The sequence below is a fragment of the Benincasa hispida genome, chromosome 4, assembly GCF_009727055.1.
Source record: "Benincasa hispida cultivar B227 chromosome 4, ASM972705v1, whole genome shotgun sequence".
NCBI classification, from domain to species: domain Eukaryota; kingdom Viridiplantae; phylum Streptophyta; class Magnoliopsida; order Cucurbitales; family Cucurbitaceae; genus Benincasa; species Benincasa hispida.
In genome coordinates this window covers 20,703,085-20,729,169 of record NC_052352.1, presented here as the reverse complement: position 1 = coordinate 20,729,169, position 26,085 = coordinate 20,703,085, and the positions used below count along the sequence as shown (strand labels likewise).

At 31.8% G+C, this 26,085-nt stretch overlaps 1 protein-coding gene across 1 annotated transcript in view; it reads right to left on the bottom strand.

Annotated features, from left to right (window-relative positions):
• Positions 1–5,156: 5,156 nt before the first annotated feature.
• Positions 5,157–26,085, bottom strand: part of LOC120076126 (indole-3-pyruvate monooxygenase YUCCA6) — a 30,426-nt gene continuing 9,497 nt past the window's right edge. The window contains exons 2-5 of the mRNA XM_039029903.1: positions 8,173–8,817; positions 7,304–7,549; positions 6,482–6,604; positions 5,157–5,911 (exon numbers count right to left, since the gene is read on the bottom strand). Coding sequence (XP_038885831.1) covers positions 5,708–5,911; positions 6,482–6,604; positions 7,304–7,549; positions 8,173–8,817 — 1,218 coding nt within the window. The 3' untranslated portion in view covers positions 5,157–5,707. The remainder of the gene's footprint in view (positions 5,912–6,481; positions 6,605–7,303; positions 7,550–8,172; positions 8,818–26,085) is intronic.

Genomic DNA, 26,085 nt, shown 5'->3' with positions numbered 1-26,085 from the left:
GCATTAAAAGTAATAGTAACCATAACAGTAATGATACGACGTAATTGGATTGAGCACGCTTCATTCGTTAATTAATTTGTGCTTTTTATTACATATTTGAAAATAGACCTCATATGTCAGTATGGATGCAGAACATAAGTAACAACACAAAAGGTAATCAAATGCGACCTAGTTTTCACATTACTATTGATTTATTACCTTTTCATTAGGGTAAATGTGGCCTAATTTCATTCCTTCGTATTTAATTTTGTTGAACTAGAAAGAAAAACAACAAATAACCTTTTATTATCAACAACCAAAAGAAGAAAAAAAAAGAGAGAGAGAAAGAGGAAAGAGAAAATTGATGCTAGGCTGTATATATATCTCATGCAACCCTTTTTGTTACATTGTAAAAATATAATTATTTTTTAAAAAAAAATGTTTGTGGCCTAACAAATTTTAATCTCAACTATTGAAATGTCCAAAGATAAGTACAACACAAATATTACTTCAATTATTTTTAAAAAATAATTGAAGGCAAAAGGAAAAGTAGGGTTAGGTTTTTGATGGGGAAGTGAAAGGACAGTTGATCATAGGCAGTAAAAAAGGGCCCCAAATGGTGATTTGGGATCTGATGGGCCAAACAACTCCTTTTGTACTCTCTCCTAACAGTTTCTACTTCCTTTTATATAAATAAAATTGGCAGAAGAAAAAAGTAAAAAAAAAAAAAAAAAAAAAAAAACCTTTTCTCCTTCAGAAATTAGATTTTGAATTTGAAAAAGCTCTTAGGCCTTCATCATTATTCCATCAAATATTATGTGGTAGTAAATAAACCCCACCACAAGCACCCCAATCAGCTTTAAAACCTTAACCTAACTTTTTTTTTTCCTCTTTTTTTTTTAGATCAACCATGAATTAAACTATACTCGATTAATTTTTTAATCCTTCAAATTTATTCTGTTTGTATACACACATGCAACCAATGGTAAAGATGCTTGAGTAAGAGTTATTTTGCAACGTACTTGGTTCTGTTTCGAAGAATAATCAATAATGAATAGTGGAGAATGAGGATCGCTTGATGCAGATCAATGGAGTTTCCATGTATATAATTTGTTGGGTTCGAGATTGTGCTAATGATTTTTTCTCTTTTAAGTCCAACCGTCGGGGGATGGGATTAAACTATTGAGCTTTTGAGATGATAATAATTAGGATCTTACTTATTGAGAAATAGATAACAACATTAATAATGATGATAAATGAAAATATGATCTACAAGATTATAACTATATTTTACTAAAAGAATGTGTATGAAATTGAGTATATGGAGTGATTTTAAATCACTTTTGTTATGTTTAAAATAATTCTAAAACATGTTTATAATCACTAAAATAATTAATTTAATATTTAATTTTACACATTTAGATGCAATTTTTATATCATCAAAATTGGTTTTGAATGATTAAAAATATGTTTTAGAATAGTTTTAAAAATGACAAAAATGATTTTAATTATTTTAGAATCACTTTCTAAATACACTCCGAACAATGTATTACCAAGCTTATAATAAACCTATGGGTTCATGGGAAGATATAAAAGAAAATGTCATGTACACATACATAGACTCACACTTGATTTTTTTTCAATCTTAAGATCGATAGTATAGTTTTTATGCCAGTTAATATATGTCTATCTAAAAAAATAATGAAAAAAAATAGCATGTGATATTGATTACCCTTGAAAAAGTTTTTTTTTTTTTTGAAAAAAAAAATTAAATGTATTTTTTTAAAGTAAGTTCATTTTTTTTTTTAAAAAAAATGAAGTATTTGGGGGGATCAATAACAAAGGATTATGCAGAAAGAAGGAATATGATTTGAATGGATCCTCATTGGGATTATGAACATAAAATCAAAAGTTAAATTTTAATTATTCCTCCAAATCTCCCTGGATTTTAGTTGACATACTCTTCTAAATTTGCCTTGTCTCCTTAATGTGAGTCCCAAATATTCCAATTCTTTTTGTTTTGTTTTTGTTTTGTCTTTTTTTTTTTTTTTTGGCTTCTAAAGTATAGGTTATAGTCCAATAAATCAGTGGTGGCCTGCAATAATATCAAATTTAGCACAAATAAAAAGAATTGAAAATATGATACAAGTTTAAACCCAGCCAAAAAAAAGTTTGAAAAGCTCAAAAAACTCATCAACATATTAATAACTAGCCTTATGGAAAATTTTCAATGATATTTAAATATTTTTATTTTATACGAGCCTCTGTATTCGAAGATAATCAAGTTAAAATTTGAAAACTAAAGAAAAAATACATTTTTAAAATTTTTTATATTTTTTTAATTTGATTAAGAATACAACTCTCCTACTTAGGATTGATTCAAACCAAAATAAAAGTAAATAGGCCGAATTTTCATAAACCAAAAATAAAAATGAAATGGTTACAAAAACAGGCTTAATTATTTATAATATAAAAATAATTATATGTTTATAACTTTTAAACCGAAATTATAGAAATAAATTCTATAATTTTTTAATTTATAGAAACTAAAAGAATAGATATAAAAATATTGATATACATTTGTAGGTGATATAAAAATGATAAATAAGTGATGTACTAAAAAAAAGGCATGTTTAGTTATTTTAGAGGTAAAAATAAATAAATAATTAATTACATCTTTGATTACTCAACTACATAGTGTTTGTACATTTCTCCAAATCATCCCAAACATTTAATCTAATACCTAAAGAAAAAAAAGATAATTACACAAAATATTTAAATAGATGTACGAAACATTAAAAATATTGTTATATTTACAAAATAATTTATCACATTCAATTTTGTTATTCGTTTTAAATTTAACTTAGAGTTGAAATGTTTCTTCAATTAAGGTAAACTTTATAGTAAGAAATTGAAAACAAAAAACTAAAACAAAATCGATATAACAAAACCTAAATTATATCGTTTAAATCAAATACACCTTTGATTGCATCGAACGAAAGAGGGAGGGGATGAAAGAAGAATATGATTCTTTTTCTAGAAGGGAGAATTGAATTATGGGTTGATTAATGGATTCCCAACACAAAAAATGAAACAATAATTATAAAGAAGATCATAATGAAGAAACATGAAGATGAAATAGACTAAATTGTGAATTGTTTGGGTGTTTTGTTTGTACCCCTAATTGTGAACTGAAATGAAGTAAAGGAGTGACAGGATCTGACATATATAAAAACAGCTTCAAAATCTTTGCCCTTTTACCCTTTATTCTGTCCTTAATGCTTGATATCTACAACCACTTAGAAACCCAACCAAAAAAAAAAAAGGTCAAGAGGGAAAATGTTTAAATTGAATTTTGCAATTTAGTGTGAGAATTTTGTGCAATCATCAAGTTTTTTTGTGTGTGTTGTTGCATAGTCATTAGTGGTCCAATATACTACTTGGATTTGAAAATTCAATCATTTTGACAGTGAAATTTCCTTATGCAATAGAAGCTTCCCCAATCAATTTCTCCTTCTATTTATAACTATATTTATAGTTAATCATTTTGTATTTGGTTTATTTTTTTAAAAAAAAAATAAGCCAATTTCCTTTTAATCTTTTTCTACAATAATTTGTTAATACTATGATTCGTATTTGAATTTGGAATAACTTGTATTTTGAAAATTATTTGGCGTTTGTATACGAGATCTGCGATTCCTCTCCATTTTTAATTCAATACATATGCAAGCATGATAACTTATATGTTGTTTTATATCACCATGAATCTAGGAAGCAAATGACCAGGATCATTCAATACAACTGTATAAAAACGATACCAAGGTAAACTCAACTCCTTTGGAAATATTGTCGGAATGGTATTTCTTTCTCATTACTAATGGGGACCAGGGAGGTTATTTTGGCTAAAGCATATATAAAGTTATTTGTAAAAGATAGATATATTTTATCTGAAAATGTTTATTAAACTTGAAAATGTTTATTATATTCATTCTATAAAAAGAAATTTAATTTCTATCTTGTGTTTGCTAGAACGAAATTATAAAGTTTCTTTTGAAAATAATGAAGGGTTCATTATTTCGAAAGGTATTAAAATTTATCCAGCAAAATTGGAAAATAACTTCAATGTGTTGAAACCAAAGTTGTTTTAAATATAGAGATTTTAAACACAATTTCCTCAAAGAAATAAAAAAGAATGAGATGTATAATAACAATAATAATAATACCAATAGATCCATAGGCAGAGATTCCAGTCATGACTCTGACTCAACAATTCTTAGTCAAATCTTTTAAAAAATATTATTTTTAGTTTTCAAAATTTGGTTTACTTTTTTTAGATTATGGGTAAAAAGTAGATAATAAAGCAAGAAATTTAAAAGTGGAATTGATGTTTATAAATTCAGTTTTCAAAAACTAAAAATTAAAAATCAAATAGTTATCAAGTGGGGTCTTAATTTTTTCTTCTAAAAATTAAGTTTATCATCACTACTTCAAGCATTAAGTTTTTTTTTTTTTTTTTTCCTTTCTTATATTCATTCTTTACCAAAATATTTTTTAAAAAATAAAACTAACTACGTACAAAAAGATATAGTTCTTAACTAAAAACATACTTTTATATTTAAAATTTGAATAAAAATTTAAATGATTCATTTAGAAAAACCAAAAACTTCAATAAACAATAAAAAATGAGTAAAAAACAAGCATTAATTTATGAAATAGAAAACGTTTTAAAACTTATGAAAGCTTTTGTCTCTATTAGAAATGGTCACACATAGGCTCAGATGAAAAATAAATCATAAATCAAAATCATTAGTGGAACTCTGGAAAAAGACAATTTTAGAGCCACTGTTTTTAGTTCATAAGATGAAAAAGTACAAACTAATGGGACCACACTATAGTTTTAAAATTGTAATTTATTTATATGTTTTCTCTTGATGTTGTAGATTCAAATTTTCATTTTTTCATTTTTTTGTAATAAAAAGAAAAGAAAAATACATACAATATCAACCTATAAATTCATGAAAAATGCACAAAAATAGTGTTTCATTGCAAACTAGGCCATCTCTCAAAGAAAAGAACATCCAAATTGAAGAATAAATGGAAAAAAAAATAAAAAAGGAAAAAAAGGGTTTACATGCTATTGCTCACCCCTCAAAAACCCTAATTAAAAATATACAAAATGCTAAGAGAATCCAAAAAACACATTCATAAATGGTCACTCAACAAAAATTAATCTTGAATCGAATACATAGTTAAAAGAAAAAAAGAAATTCTTCTTTTCAATAATCTTTGTCCAAACCATCTAATGGTTATTAAGAGTCAGTCACATTATTCGGATACGTCGCCACAAAACCAATTCCAAAGCTCCTCCTTCTTTCAAACACTTCCCTAAAATATCCTTGTTTCCAAACATCCCCTTTCTCTCTCTAACCAGAGAAAAAATTGTTAAAAAATCGTGATTGCCCTTCATGAAGAAAAAAAATTCCTCTGTCTCTTCCTTCATCCCGAGGGCCGAAATGGTAATTTCCTCTCTGTTAATTCCCAATTTTTTTAAAAAATCTTTTTCCTTTCTTTTTCTCTCCGAAACCCCGCAGGTTCCCATTCATTGAAGAAGAAGGAGAGGGCGATGATTCTTGAGTGCGCGTTTGAATGGAGCTGCGATTTTTTCAACTTTTTTGGGACATTTTTCTTTTCTTTTTTTTTTTTTTGCACGGAGTAGAGTCGCAGGTGTCTACGTGGACGGTGGAGATTGCATGAGCTTAGCGTCGGCTTTCCAACACCGTTCGATGTCCTCGGCGATTCTTTTGGCATCCATTGATGCGCCGAGTAATCCACGCTTTGTGAATCCTACTGCATATAGCCCACTTTCTCCTTTCCATCCATTTGGAAATGGCCTCCTTGGCAACCCATCTTCTTTCCCAAACATTTCTCCCTCCTAAAATAATCATAACAATAAATTAAATAAAAAACGTGCTTTTAATTTTAATTATTTCAATTCAAACCTCAAATTATTTTTATCTTAATATCCACGTAAAAAATACTCCTATCTTTCTACAGTTGCAATATTTCATTCTTAATTTTCATATAATTTCTAGTTTTCAAAGGGAAAAAAAGATTGATTTTTTTTTTTAAACATCACATTATAAAATGAGCAATACTTAGGTGTAGTCTAATTCCCATCTACATGTATATGTCCTTAAATCTTAAAAAAAAATTTACCTCTTATAATTTAATAAAATGCACAAAGATAAGTGCATCAGGAGATGCACCCAAATATCTTGAAAAACCATGATTTATATTAATGCCTTTTTACCTAACCTAAGATTATGAGTGCCTTTTTAACTATTACTAAGCTAATATCAGCATATAATAAATTAACAAATACATTTAATTTAGCCCTATTCAACCAATGCAGAAAAGTATAGTTAGAAGTTCAATTAAAAATAGGGAAAAAGTGATGGGAAAAAAAAAGGGAAGAGTAGTGGAAGGAAGGTAAAAAGTTTACCTTTAGCCAAGAGGGCACATTGCTTCTATAACCAGTAGCCAAAATAATGGAATCAAATCTTTCTGTTCTTCCATCAACAAACTCCACCGCCTGACGTTTCAGCCGTTTGATGCTAGGGCGTATCTACACACATCAACGGCACAGAACAAATTTCACAAACCCAATAATTAAAATATTATAACATAGTTAAAATTCTTAATTTTCATGTTTGCTTTTAGATTTGATCCCTAATTTTTTTTTTTTTAAAAAAAAAAACTTTTAACTTCGTGTCTAATAATTACTAGAGTTTCAATTCTATGTCATTAGTCATTTCCAAATCTACTATACACAAAATTAAAAGTTAAAGGACTCTATTATATATATTCAATATTTAAATTCAACAATAAGTTAAACTATAAATTATTTCCCTAAATTATATATAATTTAGGGAAAGCTAGAATTTAATCTATATGATTTTAAAAATTAGAACATATCACTATGGACTACTTATGAGGTTTTATCAAACTATAAGAACTAAATTTTATTTTTTTAAAATAATAAGAACTATTAATCTCAATAAGAAGTGAACTTTAAATACATTTGGATGCCTAAAAAACTTATTAGACACCAAAATTTTTAAAATTTATTAGACATTTTCAAAATCTAATGATGAGTAGGTTATAAAATTGAAAGTTTAAAAATTTATAAGATACTTTCTAAAACTTTTTTATAGGAACTTCCAATTAAAAAAATGGACCTAATAATTCAATGAAAAGAAAGTTTTTAATAATCGGATGTGAGAGGGAAAATGTACTACGATAATACTAGAAATTAATTGGGTACCTTAATATGTCCGGATTTGATTTTGGCTAGAGTACCAACATCCAAGACAGGGGTCTTTCCGGACATTTTGAGACGAAGTGGGCCCATAATGGGCCGGTCCAATCCGAATCTTGCAGTGTCCCCAAGTATCAGCCTCGACACCATTAGCAAGAACCCATCGACAAGACGTATGGGGAACCACTTTAGCAACCACATGGACAACCCGAAAGTCGATTTTCCCAGCATCTCTCGTGGTAGTACGTGAACCTTCATACATATACACAAATATTTAACAAACCGACCCCCTCAATTTTATCCCCTTTTTCAATTTCACCACACCTCCCTTTTCTTTTCCTTAATTGCAAAACAAACCCACAACAAACAAACAAACAACAAAACAGAAACATTGAGTGGAGTGGAAGTGGAAGTGGAGTGTGCACTTGTTGTTTTAAGGTTTAATTCACCTTACCCATAATACAGACAGAGCATGGCTTCTGGAGTCTGTTTTGTTTTTGTTCTTTTTCAATACACAATAAAAAAGCACTTTCTTAGATTGGATTTTGAAGAGATTCATGATTATGACAATCTATATATAAGATCCTGCGTTTTTCTTTTTTTCTTTTTTTTTTTTTTCCTGACTAAATTGCGCATGCTGGAGAATCCCAAGAAAGTGAAAGATAATCCCTCTTGAAGTAAGAAAAATTAATTCAATTTCCATAATTAGATTTTCCTATAACTCTTATTTCTTCCCTTTTATGAAGATCTCTCTGAATGAACAGTAACAATTTTTTTTTTTTTTTTTTGATTAATCGATTTTTTTCCCAGAAAACCCATAAAAATTAAATAAATTAAAAGGAAAAGAAAGAAGAGGATTTAAAATTTACTCTTACTGTATCTCTGACGACGAGAGAAGGTGTAGCACTATGTTCACAAAGATCTAAACAAACTTCCATGCCTGAATTTCCACAGCCAACAACCAAAACTTTTTTGCCTCGAAATTCTTCACCGCTTTTGTATAAACTTGTATGTTTTATTGAGCCACCAAATACATCCATTCCGTCAAGCTCCGGCACCACCGCCTCCGCATTTTCTCCCGTAGCCACGATCAACCACCGTGAAACGTACTCTGTTTCATCTGAACGACCGCGCTTGCTTCTCACGCGCCAAAACCCGAGCGTGCGATCATACTCTGCTTCCGCAACCGTCTCGTTAAATCTCGGCCGTATGTCAAATCTCTCCGCATAATCCTCCAAATACTTGATGAATTGTTGCTTTGAAGGATACGTCGGGAACTCCACCGGAAAACCCATAAACGGCAGCTCACAAAATTGCTTCGGTAGATGCAACCGTAGACGATCATACGTCTTTAACTGCCACAACGACGCTATACAGTTGGATCTCTCCAGCAAAACACTCGGTACTCCTCTTTGTTTCAAACACGCCGCCGCAGCTAGTCCCGACGGCCCTGCACCTACTATCACCGGTCCCGGTACCCAAAAAAAAAAAAAAAAAAGTAATTGGTAAATCCCTTGAATCTTGGAGTGGATTAAGAGAGTCTTATCCGTTTAGAAGAATGAGTAATCGGTAATTTTAATTTATAGAATTTGTTTTTTTTTTTTTTCTCTAACTTATAATTTGAAATTTCCGAATCTCTGTGTTGTTTGAATGGAAGGGCGAACAACAATTTCGGGGCTAAATCAGCATTCAAAACAGAGAGAGAAAGAGAAGGGGGAAGAAAGAGAGAATATGAGAGAGAGATGGTGATATGTCTATATATATATTCCTTTTGTTCACAGAATGAATTTATATTTGTGTGGGGCTCATTAATATATGTATCTATATATATGTATAATTAAATTATATATATTATATATATATTAATGTGCATTTATATTTAACTGATATTAACCAACAACAACTCCAGAACAAACTCCATAACTTTCTTTATCTTCTTTCTGTTTTTATTTTCAAATTATTTTTTTAGGGGAACAAGGGCAAGAATGTGGATAAATTTGGTTGATATGAAAATCTAGTTAGGTGACTTGGAGAGAGTCTTTATCGAACATGGTGTCATGTTACACACATTCTGATTCTTAAGTCAACAAATGAAGTGAAGTAGAATAAAACATTAAGATATGCAATTGGTGGCGTTTTCTTATTTATATGGTTGTTTGTGTCTCACACTCACTTTGAGGTCGCTCGAGGATGACATCCTAACTCGATGTTTTCCTCTTCAATGTAAATGGTACACAATACTCTTGTTCCTTTATTTCAAGTATATGTGTTCGGGTGCAAATGATCTCCTTGGATATGAATCTGTTTTTGGCTCTTCCTGAAGTTGAGCTATAACAATTTTTAATTGGTATTAATGGACAAGGTAATTGTTTTCTTCGATTGTGTTATTAGTTTAAACAATTAATTAAATCCATAACAATTGGTTTAAAAGAAAGTAAAAGTTAATGTTATAGTACAAATATAGAGAGAGAATTTGAACTAAGCAATCTAGATTTTTATTTTTATTTCACAAAAAAATAAATAACTTTATCCATTTGAAACATCTTGAATGTCTATTTCTTTGATATAGGTTTTGAAAATCTTGAAAAATAAGTAAATTAATTATCTAATGATTTCTTTTAATAACTCTCCAACTTACTAATAAAATTATGACAGCACCATTTTACTAATTTATATGGATAAGCTAGCAGCCTAGGACGTGACCAAAAATAAAAAATAAAAAGCCTAGAGGACGTACACCACTATTAACTAACATTTTAGGTAAGATTAAGAATAATAATAAATAAATAAAACAATATTTTCATATTCATAAACAAATCAAAATGTACAAAATTTATATATTCATCAAAATCACTTTGTTTTTTAAGCAGAAGATCTAGAGAAGTACATTTTCACATCAAAAAGAAAAAAAAAAACTACTTATAAAATATAATTGGGTACGGCATGTTTAATAACATAATTTATTACATTCCTCAAATTCCATTGTAGAATTTTGCCCTCGAAATGGCTAGCATGCAAAACCAAGCAAATTGTTGTTTTATTTTATTTTGCGAAGGAAAATAAAAATAAAAAAATACATTTTATGATGGCCTCTCCGTACTTTGACTCTCTTTAATTAATTACCAATTAATTTCTCCTCTTAGTATATATAATATATATCAATTATTGGGATTTGCATGGTACGTTAAATTTGATGGGAAAAAAATCCGTACCAAAAAGAGCAAACGCATCAATTATACCTATATTATTTAATGTTTTTTAAATGTTAAAAAATAAATATTTTTTAAAATATTAAATATTAATACAAAAAGAAAGAAAAAAGAAAATGGTTTTGAGTATATGTTTATTTTATATTTTGAAGAAAGGGCAGAAGCTAGTTGCAAGCTAAAAGTTTTGAAAATATCAACACAAAATTTTATTTTAAATGAATTAAAGGCCATTTATTTTGATGACTTGGAAGAAAGAAAGCCACCCTTAGTCGGGACAATGTAGGTGGTTTTATTAACTCTTATTTTTATTTTTATTTTATTTTTTAATAAAAAAAAGTCTAGAGATGTCCATATATTTCCTTTTCTCTCACTAGCAAAGTGTGACGTAATTAATTACGATCCCATTCCCCTTCATAAAGGAAAAATTAAATAGGCTATGATTAAAAGTACATTGGTGTATATATATAGTCATAGGTTAAACATTACATATGAGACTTTGCATTGCCTATTTATATATACTTGTCTGTTCAAATTTTAACATTATAAAATCACGCATGTTTTGATTTTTTTTTTTAATATTCAAATTAATGATATGTACACTTTATTGATATAAATATATAAAACTCTTTTTTAGAATTTTAAATTGAACTAAAAATCGAATATGCAATCTTGAACTCCTGATTTCAAGAGTAGAATATGTCAAATACAATTAAGTTGTATGGATTCATTAGGTGAAAGAATACTTTCTATGGATTTTTTTTAGATAATGTTTGGATATAGATTTGGATAACAAATAGATTTATGTTTGATGATTTGATGGGTAAATCACAAAAAATTAGGAGTCGTTGAGAGTTTCATTGGCAAAATAATTTCCCACATTTTAGTTTGACTATATTATCGAGAGTGTTTTTGGATAACTAAAAAAACACACTTTAAAAGGATTTCTTATACCCTTAATCAATATTAAAAAAATGAAAAAAAAAAAACTACTTTTAATTTCATCTTAAAACTCATCTAAGTTCAAAATTATAAGATAGTGTCATCAATATTTAGATTATATATAATTTATAAAGCTAAGATAAACATAAAATTCAACCGTAATTGACATGTGTTCATTTCATGAGGTTCGGAAGTTAACAAGTATACTAATTCAAATTCATCATTAGTCAAAACTACACGAGAGCAAAATTCTAATCCGTAAATAAAGCATCTCTATAAATTTTGTTAGTTAAAGATACTAAATAGGGGTATTTCACCGTATTTGACCCACGAGATCAATTTCAATCTAAAGATCCAAGTAGACAAAATCCAAAGCTAGGTCAAACTCAAAAAAAGAAAAAAGGGCAACGAGACTTTTTAGTTATAGCCATGAAGCAAGCAACCAAATCCTTCAACGATTCAAAAAAATTGGCGAGAAAATTGGGGAAAGAGGGAGGATGGAGTGCGGAGGGGCACATGATTAGTAGGGTGGAGTCGGGCACATGTGTAATGGGAATTTTGCAGAGAGGCCATAATAGTGCAACAGTAATCGTACAGATAATTCATTAAAAAGGTTAGAGGTAGTTGAGAGAGAAGTGAAGGAATGAGTGGCACTTCTCACATCCGTAGTCCTATCTTAGTAATGAATGGTCATTTTCCTCTCTTTATTTCCTTTTTATTTTTTCAATAATATTTCTCTTTTCCTTTAATTCTTATCCTATTATTTAATCAACATATTATATAATATATCTATATCTTATGATTTCATGAGTAATTTTTGCTCAGAAATAAACAAATAATAAATTAACCTAGAAGGAAAAATAGCACAAAAGTAAAATTGAGATAGGGCAACTAAGGATGAACTAAATTAGTAGAGGCATGTCAATTGCCCACTTCGAACTAAACCTCGGTGGTCAATGGGACTTATTCCTCCGTAGTGTAGGCTCCTACTTCGTTCTCCTTCTGACTAGTTCGAGTCTGCCTTCCTAATATGAATCCTTTTCAGAAACAAAGCTATAGAAAGATATAATCCAAACTTATTATCTTACAAATACATTATAATTTTATGCAAAATATGTTTATTTTCTTCCTTAAATGCTTGCTACATTGAGTACAATTGACTTATTTAAGTATAGAAAGATCATATGAGATTTCTTTGGTCGGATTTTGTCTATATTCGAAGGTTGTGGGTTTTTTTTCTTTTTGTTGAATTTTATATACATATACACATACACGTAGACACATATTTGATTTACATAATTTAAAAAATAAAATGAATTTCAACATAATATCCACAACGTCTCTAAACAATTTAGAATACACAAACTCAAATTTCATCAGAAATAATTCTAAAACAAGCTAGAAGTGTGTCAATATGGGAAAATTTCTTATAGTATGAATTGTATGCTAAGCCAACATGTATTTTTAAAATAAAGTGGAGTCCGTTACTATTAATGTAGGGTCGACTAGTATTTATAAAGAGAAATTTATGATATGAATAAAAGAAGTATGACACTATCCTAATACAAAAAAAATTCCAGTATCAATGTTGGATTTTATATCTTAAATGTCATAGTTTGTAAACAATAAACATATTCTATTTTAGAATAAAGTTGTTATTGAGGTTTATTTAGTAAAAATGTTATTGAATATGTGAATTGCAGTTAAAAACATAAATATAATAAACTAGAGCATCACATATCCATAATTCCTCCCACTTGCCCTAGCTTTACATAACTCGTAGTCTTAGACTCACTAGGTGACCCTCAAACACCTTAGCTGTGAGGGCCTTTGTAAACGGATCAACAATGTTGTGCTCCGAGACTATCTGTTTGACAATCAATTGAAAGGAATTTCGTAAAGATTTTGGTTTCAAAGGTATTTAATTTCTAACCCTTTTTCCTCCTCTAAAATGCATGTTGTGTAATTCTATTTATAATGCATGATTTATGTTCTCTGTATTTTAATTTTGTAATTTTGAAAATTGGAAATGATATCCACTTTCACAATTGACCTCACGGGTCCTTCAATTGGTATCAGACTAGGTTTTCAGTTCCCAATTTTTCAATTTTTTGTAATTAAATTACTTCGTTTTAATGGCGGATTGTTCATGTTGATGAATGATGAATGGTTTGCATTTATGGATGTTTTCGGGATTAGGCTTTAGTATTTACTGCTTTAATCTACAAATTTGGTTTGTAAGGGCCCTTTGTTTTTTAGTATTAACTTTGCAATCGAGTCTAAATTTGATTAGTCCGCATTGTTCGTGGCTATTTTGACAAAAATCTGGAAGAGACGGGGCCATTTCTAGAGCAATTATTTTTTTTTAATTTTTTTTTATCTTTTTGCAATGGATGATTTGGTTCGGTCTAGACGGTTTTTGTAGTGGTTTTTTCCATTTTTTTAGGTTTTAATTTATACTAATTAAAAGTTATATTAATTTAATTAATTGTTTTGAAGTCGATCCTGGTCCATTAATGTGTTGTTTATTTAATTTTAAATTATACATTTGATCTATGATTTATCTTTTTTATATGTCGTAATGTATGTCGTATAGAAAAATTCAACCACAAGTTATGCGTTAATCATGTATCATAAATATTATAAATGTCATAATATATTTTGCATGATTTAGTTTTATAGCATGCTCGTGAATCAAATCTTATAAATGTTATAATATATGTTTGCATGCATTAATAACATAATCATACATCAGTTATATTATAAGGGTTATAATATATAGTTTGGATGTAGGGATGTATGTATGTTATTAATAAATTTCATTACTTTAATATATAAATGTTATGAATGTTGAGTAATGAAATGAGAATTGTATGAAGCATGTCATTATTTTAGACAATCTTATAATTGTTATATTTTTTTTCCTAAATATGATATCAAATGCAATGTATGGTTTTACGTTTTTTTTTTTCATTTGATTTTATAATTGTTATAATTAAATGGAATTAGAAATTGAAATCAGTAATAAAGAATTGCATGTAAACTTAGGTTACAATTGTTTTTTAAATAGTTTAAAATATGATTCATGCAGATCTAAGTTCACAATATTTCTAATATGATTAGAAATTAGTTTAATCTTCTTAATTAGTTTATAGGATTATATTGGCTTTAATAAAAGATTAAAATTGTAGCAAATATTTCTATAATGGACCTTTGCCTAAGGCTAGTTCTGTCTAGGCTGAGATATTTAAGCTGACGGAAACGGAACACCCCTACCTGAGAACTGGCCTGGAAGGTGAATTAGATAGGTTTGCTACAAACATGCAATTATTGATTAAAGTTTGTTAAAATGTTTAATGAACATTAATAAAAATTATTTAACTATCCAAAGTAAATATTAATTTTTGGCAAACTTAAACGATCACTTAGTAAAATAAATAGCCGTATTTTTCTAAGTTAAATTAACTCTATGTAAAACACTTAGTGGATGAAAATGTGGTATATGATACTTCATTTTTCTTTTTGCGTGTTTCTCCCTTATAATTCACACCGTGAGGCCTATACTATGATCGAAGCACCTTTGCCTGTGTTCTCCTAAGAGTGGTGTTTGTATAGATCAATACCAAGATGAATGGAGAGAGTGTTTATAGTAAGTGGGAGCGAAATGTGTGTCAACACATCCCACGGTCTCTCTTATTAGTTTGTAGTAAATTTTCATGCTCAACCTCGAGGCACCTTTGCTTGTGTCCCCCTACGAGTTACATTTACATGACTATTTACTCAAACTCTAGAAATGGATAGATCGGTTTTTTCCTACGGTTGGCTCATTGGGGCGGAACTCTAGAATCTAAAATAAGGAGTTACACTTACAAGAAAATGTTAAGCTAGTTAACAAATTTTTAACCGAACAATGGTGACTGATATTTACTTTTTGATGGTGGCCATCTTGGATTGTTACTTTTAATTTGAGGAGAATTGGAGAGTTCGTGGTCAATTGAAAGAGATTTCGTGAAGATTTTGGTTTCAAGAGTATTTAATTTCTAACATTTCTTCCTCCTCCAAAAAGCATGCTGCAAAATTCTTTTTATAATACACAATTTATGTTTTCCATATTTTAATTCTGTGATTTTAAAATTTGAGAATGATCCCCGCTTCTGCGGTTGACCTCACAGCTCCTTTAGTCTTGACATCCATTTGCCAAATTTCATAATCATAAAAAGTGGTAATGGACAAAAGTATTCTAATCGACTTCAGCATGGCAACAGAGGAGAAGGTTTCTTCATAGTCCGCCCCTCTCTCTGGGTATAACCTTTTGCCACAAATCGAGCCTTAAAGGTTTGTACCTTACTAGCTTGGTCTCCTTTTCTCCTGTAATTTATGACGACCTGAGTTTCTATTAAACCCATATAATAGTCGGGTTGATGGACAACCCTCCCACTATGTCAAGGCACTATCAACTTTTGAGAAGGATGCAATTGACTAGAATTACCAGCTTCATCAACAACTCTTGTTTGAAGGATCGACCTGATCAACAACTTTTGTTGATTTATCTGTAGCTTTTCTAGAAATTTCTCTCAATACTAGTTTACTGCGAGGTTAATGATCTCTCATGTAGTCTTTCTCTAAGAATGTAGCATCTTGTCGATATAAACACTTTGTTATCTTAAGGACCATAAAGCAAATCACCTTTCGTTTCTTTGGGATATGCTAGAATAGGCATAATTTTGAACGACGTTCCAATTTCATTAGGTTTTGCATCAACACGTGTGTAAGACATCCTCAAATTTCGATGTGACGTAAACTACCCTTACGCCATCTTCAGAACTCATATGGTGTTTCAGACATACTTTTGGAAGGAACCATATTCAAAATATGTACAATAGTCTCTACTACATATCCCCAAAACAAATTAGGCAATTGAGCATAGCTCATCACAAAATGAATCATATCCAACAAGGTTCTTTTTCTCCTTTCCGATACACCATTCTGCTGAGGCATACTGGATGTTGAGAGTTGAGACTGGATTCCATGCTCTATCCAATAGTCTTGAAATCTCAAGTCTATATACTTTCTACCTCTATCTAACCGAAGTGTTTTAATTGTTTTACCTAACTAGCTCTCAACCTCTACCTTATACTCCTTAAACTTGTCAAGGGCTTCAAACTTGTGATACATTAGGTAAACATAGTCATACCTTGAATAATAATCAATAAAACTAATAAAATATTTATACCCTCCTCGTACTTTGACATTCATCAGACCACAAAGATCTGAATACACGAGCTTTAAGGGTTCTTTGGCTCTAAGACCTTTTCTTTTAAAAGATCTTTTGGTCATCTTACCTTCTAGACAAAAATCACATAGAGGTAAAGAGTTATCTTCTAACTGGCTTAGGAGTCCACTCTTGACCAATCTCCCAATCCTATTGAGATTAACGTGGTCAAGTCTTAAGTGTTAAAGATAGGTATTAGGAGAAACTTTTTGCCTTTTATTTTGAGTTTAAGCTGTTTTAAACATCTCAGTATTTAAAATAGCTTTTGTCTTGATTGGTCTTAATACATATAAGTTGTTTTCAAGTTTTGCAAAACAAATTTGAATATCTCTTGAGCTAACAAACACTTCATTAACTTCAAAAGATATCTTGTATATTTATTCTAACAAACAAGAGATAGATATTAGATTCCTTCTCGTATTAGAAACTAAAAGTACATAATCTAATAAAATGAATCTATCTTCAAAAAACAACTTTAAGTCTCTCACTGCTTGAGTTGAGACTGAAGGATCTCATACTGAAGAGTTCCATGAGCGCGTTCGGATCACTCCGATCTCACAATGACCGAAATACATATGATACATTCAATACATACAGTTATACAAACAAATCTTAATTAACGGCATGTTATGAACAAGATAAACAATAAGGGAGAGAGTTCCATACCAATTGAAGACATTTTTCACACTTCAAAACTCCAACGTAGCGGAAAACCTCCACGCGATCTACCAACGCCCAACGGAAATGTCGACTGCAGCAGTACAAACAACGCGAACTCACGAACGCAATGGGGACGACAACACTACTAGAGAACCTCAGGTATTCTCAGAGTGAAAATCCAAAGGGTGGGCTTTGGTGAATTTGGTAGAGAAAGGAGGAACACGAATCGTGTAGGCGATAAGCAAATGGGAAGGAAGAAAACACTATAGCATAGCAGAAATGCTTATCGTTTAGGAGGAGCTACACGATCGTGTAGGAATTACTGAACGATCGTTTAGTAAAACCGCCACACTATACAATCGTTTAGAGAAACTATCCAATCATGCAGGAAATAACGTGCGATCATTTAGGTGCGCTTTTGAATTCTCTTAGGGCGATTGAAGGACGTTCGATCAAAATGAAAACTTTTTTCATTGTAATTCATCGGTTACATTAACCAACTCAGCCCACTAACCCACGTCCAAATGTAAAAATTGGCTTAATTATCATATAATTAACCAATTAATTATTAATAAATATAATCAAATTATATTTTTAACCTATAGTTAGATATCACATATCTACTACAATATTTTCTCCTCTACTTTGATATAAATCATATTTATATCTAATTTCTTCCAAAATAATATATCTCATATATTCAGCCAATTATATCATATATAATTAACCAGTCCAATTATATCATATATAATCGAACTTCCTCTTGTCAATTGAACATTTCAAATTAACCCAAGTATTGGTTCTCGACTTTATTCAAGTTACCCAGGGGACCTAATGGACCTGTGGCTTGAAGCTCCAATGGTACGTGAATAGCTGACTAAACTCTTTAGCCACAAGATCCACCATTCGTTAACAGTCAGGCATTCCACTAAATACCAACAGCTGAACTCTTCTTACCATAGATATATTTCTGTGTCCATCAGATATAACCAATCATGAGTACGATGACCATTCACAGATGCTTGTAAGTACAGCTGGGCCAAATTACCCTATTGCCCCTGTAGTTACATCTCACTTCTTAAGTACCACTGATTCCTCTAATGAACAATACAACATAGTCCAACTATGTGTGAACACCTCTCGGGCCAAGAGAAGGTGTGTGGCGCTACATCGTTCAAGCCTCGGAATCAGCCCTTAAGGGGGCTATCTATCTACTTACCTCTACCTCGGGGAAAGAGTGAATTTCATCTTGTGTAGTTGAGTTCCTAGCTCCCAAATCAGACGAATCCCCAAAATTGTAGGTTTGAATTGGTGAATTGGCCACTCGCACCCATACAAATCAAAGGACCGTCCTCAATGGCAGGAGTTCCCAACTCACACAGGATTGAGGTCACGTTACCTATGGTCATCCTGGTGAAGTGAAGTCTCTGTCATGAACGGTGTCATATAACAAGACGTTAACACTTCGTGGTCAGGTCTTATAAAAACTCTTTGTATAGGACGCCCCCACTTGCATGTCTCCAATACGAATGATCAGGATCAAACCATCTGTAACAAGTCACAACACTTGTGACCATTCCACAAAGCGGGCTGCATCCGTAGCGTTACCAGGATAAGGTTTCCCTCCTATATCCATATACTACAGACCATTTGGTTATCCCTCAAGACATGATCCACTTGTATGTCACCACATACATGCTTGAGTCACATACAGATAATGAGGGATTTTATGTTTATTGGTTTGTGGTAAAGCAAATAAAACAAGTAACTGAGCAAAATACAAGATGTGAAGTAAATATCATATATTAACAACACAAGCATTCATACAAACTGTTTACAAACTACAGGACACGAGACTTTAGGGCATCAACCCCAACAGAGATGACCTCTCGTGTTTCAACTTTGAGAGTTTTCTCACCTTTTCTAAGCTGCCGCCAGGAACTAGTTTCCTGAAAAAAAATACAAATATGGTTAGTGGCCCCCAAATCTAGTATCCATGTGGAGTTATCATTCTCCACTAAATATGTTTCAACAATGAGTAAATCAAATTTACCATGTTTTTTTTTTCTCAACTTTCATCCCAGTAAGGTATTTTGGATAGTTTCATTTTCAATACCCATCTTTGTTGTAGTGGAAGCATTTTCCTTTATCTGCAGCTTTTCCCTTGCTTTTACGGGTTATAGGAGCCTTATTTTTCCCTTTTCCCTTCTTTTTCATTGGATAATTTTATTCTTTGAAGTAAAAGGTCCAAACTGTAGGGGTTGATGCCCTAAATCTCGTTGGGTCCTATAGTTCGTAATTGTATTGTACAAACATCTGATTTATTTAATAAAATATATGATTTTTTTTTCAATTTTTTTGCATTAGCCAAAAACCAATAAACTAAGATTCAAGGTTATCTAGTAGCTTAAACATGCATGTAAAGACATACGGGTGGATCATATTTAAGTGATAACCTAAATGGTCTGTTGTAGATGGATAAGGTTAGATACCTTATCCTGGTGACACTAGGAGTATGCCTCGCTTTATAGATGTTACAATTGTTGTAAAGTGCTACAAATGATCTAATCCTGATCATTCATCTGGATGAAGGAACTCTTATTCAGGAAAACCATTGAGTAGAAGGAAAATCTTTCCAAGCCCATTGTGAAAGAATAAAGAACAGTTATGCATTATAGAGAAAATTACAGCATGCTTTCTTACTAAAACAAAGGAAATGGAATAATATATCTTTGAAGAACTTTTCTTTAAGGATTCCCTCGATCTACATTGGTCAGATGTCCCAGCAAACTCAATCATGAGCACGAACACAACGAACCACCAGTGAAATCACGAACAGTCAAATCCTTGATCCCAAACGACACTTGACACTACCACTCAGTTACCTTGGTATTCTCAGAGTGAGAATCCAGGAGGTATGGGCTTTATGTGAATTTGGTAGAGGAAAGGAGGATGTAAACGATCGAGTTCAACAATCGAGTAAGTGGGAGAATGTGTTAGTCTATCGTATAGACAATGGGTACTCGATCATCTAGAAACGAGGAGCAATCGTCTAGCAAACTCGCTTGGTCGTTTATTCTCTTGAAAGGGCTATCGTATAACTTTCTTTCACTCGATCGATTAGTATGCGATAATGATGCAACTATTCAAAAAATGAAAACTTTTTTCATTTTATTCTTCAATTATTAAAACTGAAAATAACCTCCCACCTGCACAGTTGATGGAGAAAAGAAAATAACCAACTAACAAATATCTCATAACTGTTTTTGTTATAAATAAGTATAATAACTAATTTATCATATTATATTAACCTATAGTTTTAATATCATCACATATGTAATATTTAAATCATAATTCTTTTCTCCTTTATTTAACACAAATCATACTTATATTAATTCCTCCAATTAATGTATCTAATACATCAAATCAATTATATCACATATAATTGAACAAATTTAATTATATCATATATAATCAAATTCTCTCTTGTCAATTTGAACACTTCAAACTAACCCAAAAACTGATTCTCAACTTGAATCCATTGAGCTACCAAGGAGACCTTATCGACCTGTAGCTTGAAGCTCCAACGGTGCGTGAATAACTGACTAAACTCTTTAATCACGATATCCACCGTCCGTTAACTTTTGGGCACTCCATTAAAGACCGACATTTGCACTCTTCACACTACATATATATTTGTGTCTATTGGATATAACCAATCAACAGTACGATGACCCTTCACAAGTCGCTCGTAAGTACAACTAGGCAAATTTATCATTTTGCCCCTGTAGTTACATCTAACTCCTTGAGTACCATTGATCCCTCTAATGAACAATAGATCATCTTGTGTAGCTGAGTTCCCAGCTCCTAAATCAGACGAATCCACAAAGTAGTAGGTTTAAGTTGGCGATCTGGCCACATTCACCCATGCAAATCAAAGGACCGCCCCTCATAGTTAGGAATTCCCAACTCACTCAAGATTAAGATCATGTTACCTATGGTCATCCTGGTGAAATGAAAGTCTCTATCATGAACGGCGTTATATAACAAGACTAAACATCTTATGGTCCGATCTTATACAAACTCCTTTGTATAGGATACCCCCGCTCGCATGTCTCCACATGAAGGATCAGGATCAGACCATTTATAGCACTTTACAACTGTAACATTAACAAAAAGGGTCGTATCCATAGTGTTAGGATAAGGTTTCTTTCCTTTATCCATGTCGGGGTTGATGCCCTAAAGTCTCGTATCTTGTAGTTTGTAAACAGTTTGTATGAACGCTTATGTTGTTAATATATGATATTTACTTCACATCATGTATTTTGCTCAGTTACTTGTTTTATTTGCTTTACCACAAACCAATAAACATAAAAACCCTAGTTATCTGTATGTGACTCAAGCATGTATGTGGTGACATACAAGTGGATCATATCTTGAGTGATAACCAAAATGGTCTGTAGTATATGGATATAGAAAGGAAACCTTATCCTAGTAACGCTATAGATGTGACCTGCTTTGTGGAAGGGTCACAAGTATTGTAACTTGTCACAGATGGTCTGATCCTGATCATTCATGTTGGGGACATGTGAGCGGGGGCGTTATATACAAAGATTTGTATAAGACCTGACCACGAAGTGTTAATGTCTCGTTATATAACATCGTTCATGACAGAGACTTCACTTCACTAAGATGACCATAGGTAACATGACCTCAATCCTGAGTGAGTTGGGAACTCCGACCATTGAGGGCGGTTCTTTGATTTATATGGGCGTAAGTAAACAGTTCGTCGATTCAAACCTACCATTTTAGGGATTCGTCTGATTTAGGAGCTGGGACCTCAGCTACACAAGATGGAATTCACTCATTCCCCAAGGCATGGGTAAGTAGATAGATAGCTTCCTGAAGGGCTGATTCCAGGGCTTAAACGATGTGGCGCCACACACTTTCTCTTGGCCCGAGAGGTGTTCACACATAGTTGGACTATGTTATATTGTTCATTAGAGGAATCAATGGTACTTAAAGAGTGAGATGTAACTATAGAGGCATAACGGTAATTTGGCCTAGTTGTACTTACGAGCATCTTTGAAGGGTCATCGACTCATGATTGGTTATATCCGATGGACACAGAAATATATTTGTGGTAAGAAGAGTTTAGCTGATGGTCTTTAGTGGAATGCTTGACAGTTAATGGATGGTGGATCTCATGGCTAAAGAGTTTAGTCAGCTATTCACGAACCGTTGGAGCTTCGAGCCACAGGTCCATTAGGTCCCCTAGGTAGCTTGGATAAAGTCGAGAACCAGTATTTGGGTTAATTTGAAATGTTCAAATTGACAAGAGGAAGTTCGATTATATATGATATAATTAGACTGGTTAATTATATATGATATAATTAGCTAAATGTATGAGATACATTGTTTTGGAGGAAATTAGATATAAATATGATTTATGTCAAGTAGAGGAGAAAATACTATAGAAGATATTTGATATCAAACTATAGGGTAAAAATATAATATGATTATATTTATTAATTATTTAGTTGATTAATTATATGATAATTAATCCAAAATCACGTTTGGACATGGGTTAGTGGGATCCGTTGGTTATTGTAACTGATGAGTTAAAATGAAAAAGGTTTTCATTTTGAATCACCCCGGTCCGTCAATTGTCAAAAGAATTCGTAAGAGTGTGTGCTGGAGAATAGAGAACGATCGCTTAAGAAAATCGAGAGACTATACGATAGTCGCTCTTCGTCTAGACGATCGTCTACCTCGCGCCTAACCGATCGCACACTATTTCCTACACGATCGGATAGCTTCTCTAAACAATCGTATAATGTGTCGATTTTACTAAATGAACGTATACCTTTTCCTAAACGATCGTCCAGTAAATTCTACACGATCGTGTAGCTCTTCCTAAACGATAAGCATTTCTGCTATGCAATAGCGTCTTTTTCCCTCCCACTTGCTTATCGCCTACATGATTCGTGTTTCCTCCTTCCTCTACCAAATTCACCAAAGCCCACCATTTGGGTTTTCATTCCGAGAATACCCGGGGCTCTATAGTGGTGGTGTCGTCCTCACGACGTTTTTGTTCTTACGTTGTTCGTGCTATTGTTGTCGATGCTGTTGCTGGGTGTTGGTAGATCGCGTGGAGGTTTCCGCTGCGTTGGAGTTCCAAAGTGTGAAGAACGTCTTCAACTTGTATGGAACTCTTTCCCTTGCTAAAATCTTGTTCTTAGCATGTCGTTAATTAAGTGTTTGTTTGCATAACTGTATGTATTGAATGTATAATATGTATTTCGGTCACAGTGATCCGAACACGCTCATGGAACTTTTAGATATGAGATCCTTCAATCCATATACTACAGACCATTTAGGTTATCACTTAAGGCATGATCCACTTGTATGTCTCCACATACATTCTTAAGTTACAACGATAACTGGGGATCTTAGTTTATTGGTTTGTGGTTAATGCAACTAAAATATCTCATATTTCATAGACAACAGTGAAGAAAAATATCTCATATTCTTTCATCACAAATTTAAGACCATCTGTAGCACTTTACAATACTTGTAACATCTACAAAGGGGGCAGTATCCATAGTGTCACAATGATAAGGTTTTCCTCCTTTATCCATATACTATAGACCATTTAGGTTATCACTTAAGGCATGATCCACTTGTATGTCTCCACATACATGCTTAAGTTACAACGATAACCAGAGATCTTAGTTTATTGGTTTGTGGTTAATGCAACTAAAATATCTCAAATTTCATAGACAACAGTGAAGAAAAATATCTCATATTATTACATCACAAATGTTTGTTCATACATGTGTTTACAAACTACAAGACCTTACGAGATTTAAGGTATCAACCCCAACAGTGGAAATATGAGAATGGGATTATCCTATACAAAGGAGTTTGTATAAGACCGAACCACAAAATGTTTAGTCTCATTATATAATTTCATTCATAATAGAGACTTACATTTCACCAAGATGATCATAGGTATATGACTTGAATCCTAAGTGACTTATGAGCTCTTGCTTATGAAGGCAGTTCTTTGATTTGTACAAGTGATAGTGGCCAGATCGCCGACTCAACAAGCCTACCATTTTGGAGATTTGTTTGATTGGGGAGCTGGGAACAAAGTTACACAAGAAGGAATTCACTCCTTCCCTAATGTCGAAGTAAGTAGATAAATTACTCCTTTAAAAGCTGATTCTAGTTCTTGAACAAAGTGGCGCCAGACCCTCTCCTGGCCCCAGAGAGGTTTAATCATAATTGGACTATGATTTGTTGTTCATTAGAGGGATTAATGGTACTATAGGAGTTAGATGTAACTACAGGGGTAAAACGATAATTTTGGCCCAAATATACTTATGAGCAATTTATAAAGGGTCATCATACTGTTGATTGGTTAGATCTAATGGACACAAAAATATATCTGTAGTGAGAATAGTGCAGCTCTCGATCTTTAATGGAGTGCCCGACAGTTAACGAATGGTGAAAATTTAATTAAAGTAGTTTAATTAATTATTCACGTACCGTTGGAGCTTCAAGCTACAAGTCTATGAGGTCCCCTCTATAACTCAACGAAAATTGATGAGAATCAATTTTTGAATAAATTTGAATTGTTCAAATTAATTGAGAGAATTAATTATTGTTAGCTTTTTGGCCCTTAATCTCAAATTAATTAATTTTAATCAATTAATTAATCAATGTTTTGATGATAACAAACTCAATTTTTAATTGTTGAAAATCTTAGTGTTTTAATATATCCATAGCATAGAGCTCGGAACAACGATTCCAACACCTCTTGAATCACTCAAATCGGAGCTAAACGAAGACGATATGACAGAAACAAGTCTATAGAGAAAATACCGTGGTGGATGACGTGACATAATCAAACCATCTGCGTGTAAACATGTGGCAACATATTGGTTGAATGGTGGATCATTAAGAGATTAACATATGATGGACTTTTGATTTTTGGATTGATTTAAAATTTAAAAAAAATGAAATTTAAAAGAAATTTAAAAGGAAAATAAATTTAATATTATTTTATGTTTGTGTCTAACGGCTAGTTTTTTATACATGTTATATTTTTTATTTTTGGATTGACTTTAAAAAGAATGATTTTAAAAAGAAAATGAATTTTAAAAGAAAAGAAATTTAATATTATATTTTGTTTGTATCTAACGACTAGTTTAGTTTAAAATCTCCACCATTGATTTTTCTTTTCTAAAATCCAATTATCCAAATTAATTGTGGTTTCTAAAAATTTTTCCATCTCTATTAAACCATCTTTCTCTCCAATTTTTAAACCAACAAATTTTACATTTCATAATCCTCCAAAACTCAAAAGTTTCATTGCTTTAAGTTCCCAATTTTTTTCTTTTCATCTTATTCTTAAGAGAGTGTTATTGTATTGTGAGGATAAACTTGTTGAGTGCTTAAACTTGTAAATCCACTCTAGTGAGAGTTGTATTGTGTTCTTCAAAAATTCTAACATTTGTTACGGTTTGATCCTAAACCGTGGAAAGGATCGGGTTTGCTCTTGAACCCGTAAAAGGAGCGGTGGTGTAACGGTTGGGCTCTAATCCGTAGAAAGAGTCGGAAAGATTTTATTCAAATTCCCAAGAGGCGCTTAGGGAGTGGAGTAGGTCGGGTTTGACCGAACCACTATAAAAATTACGGTG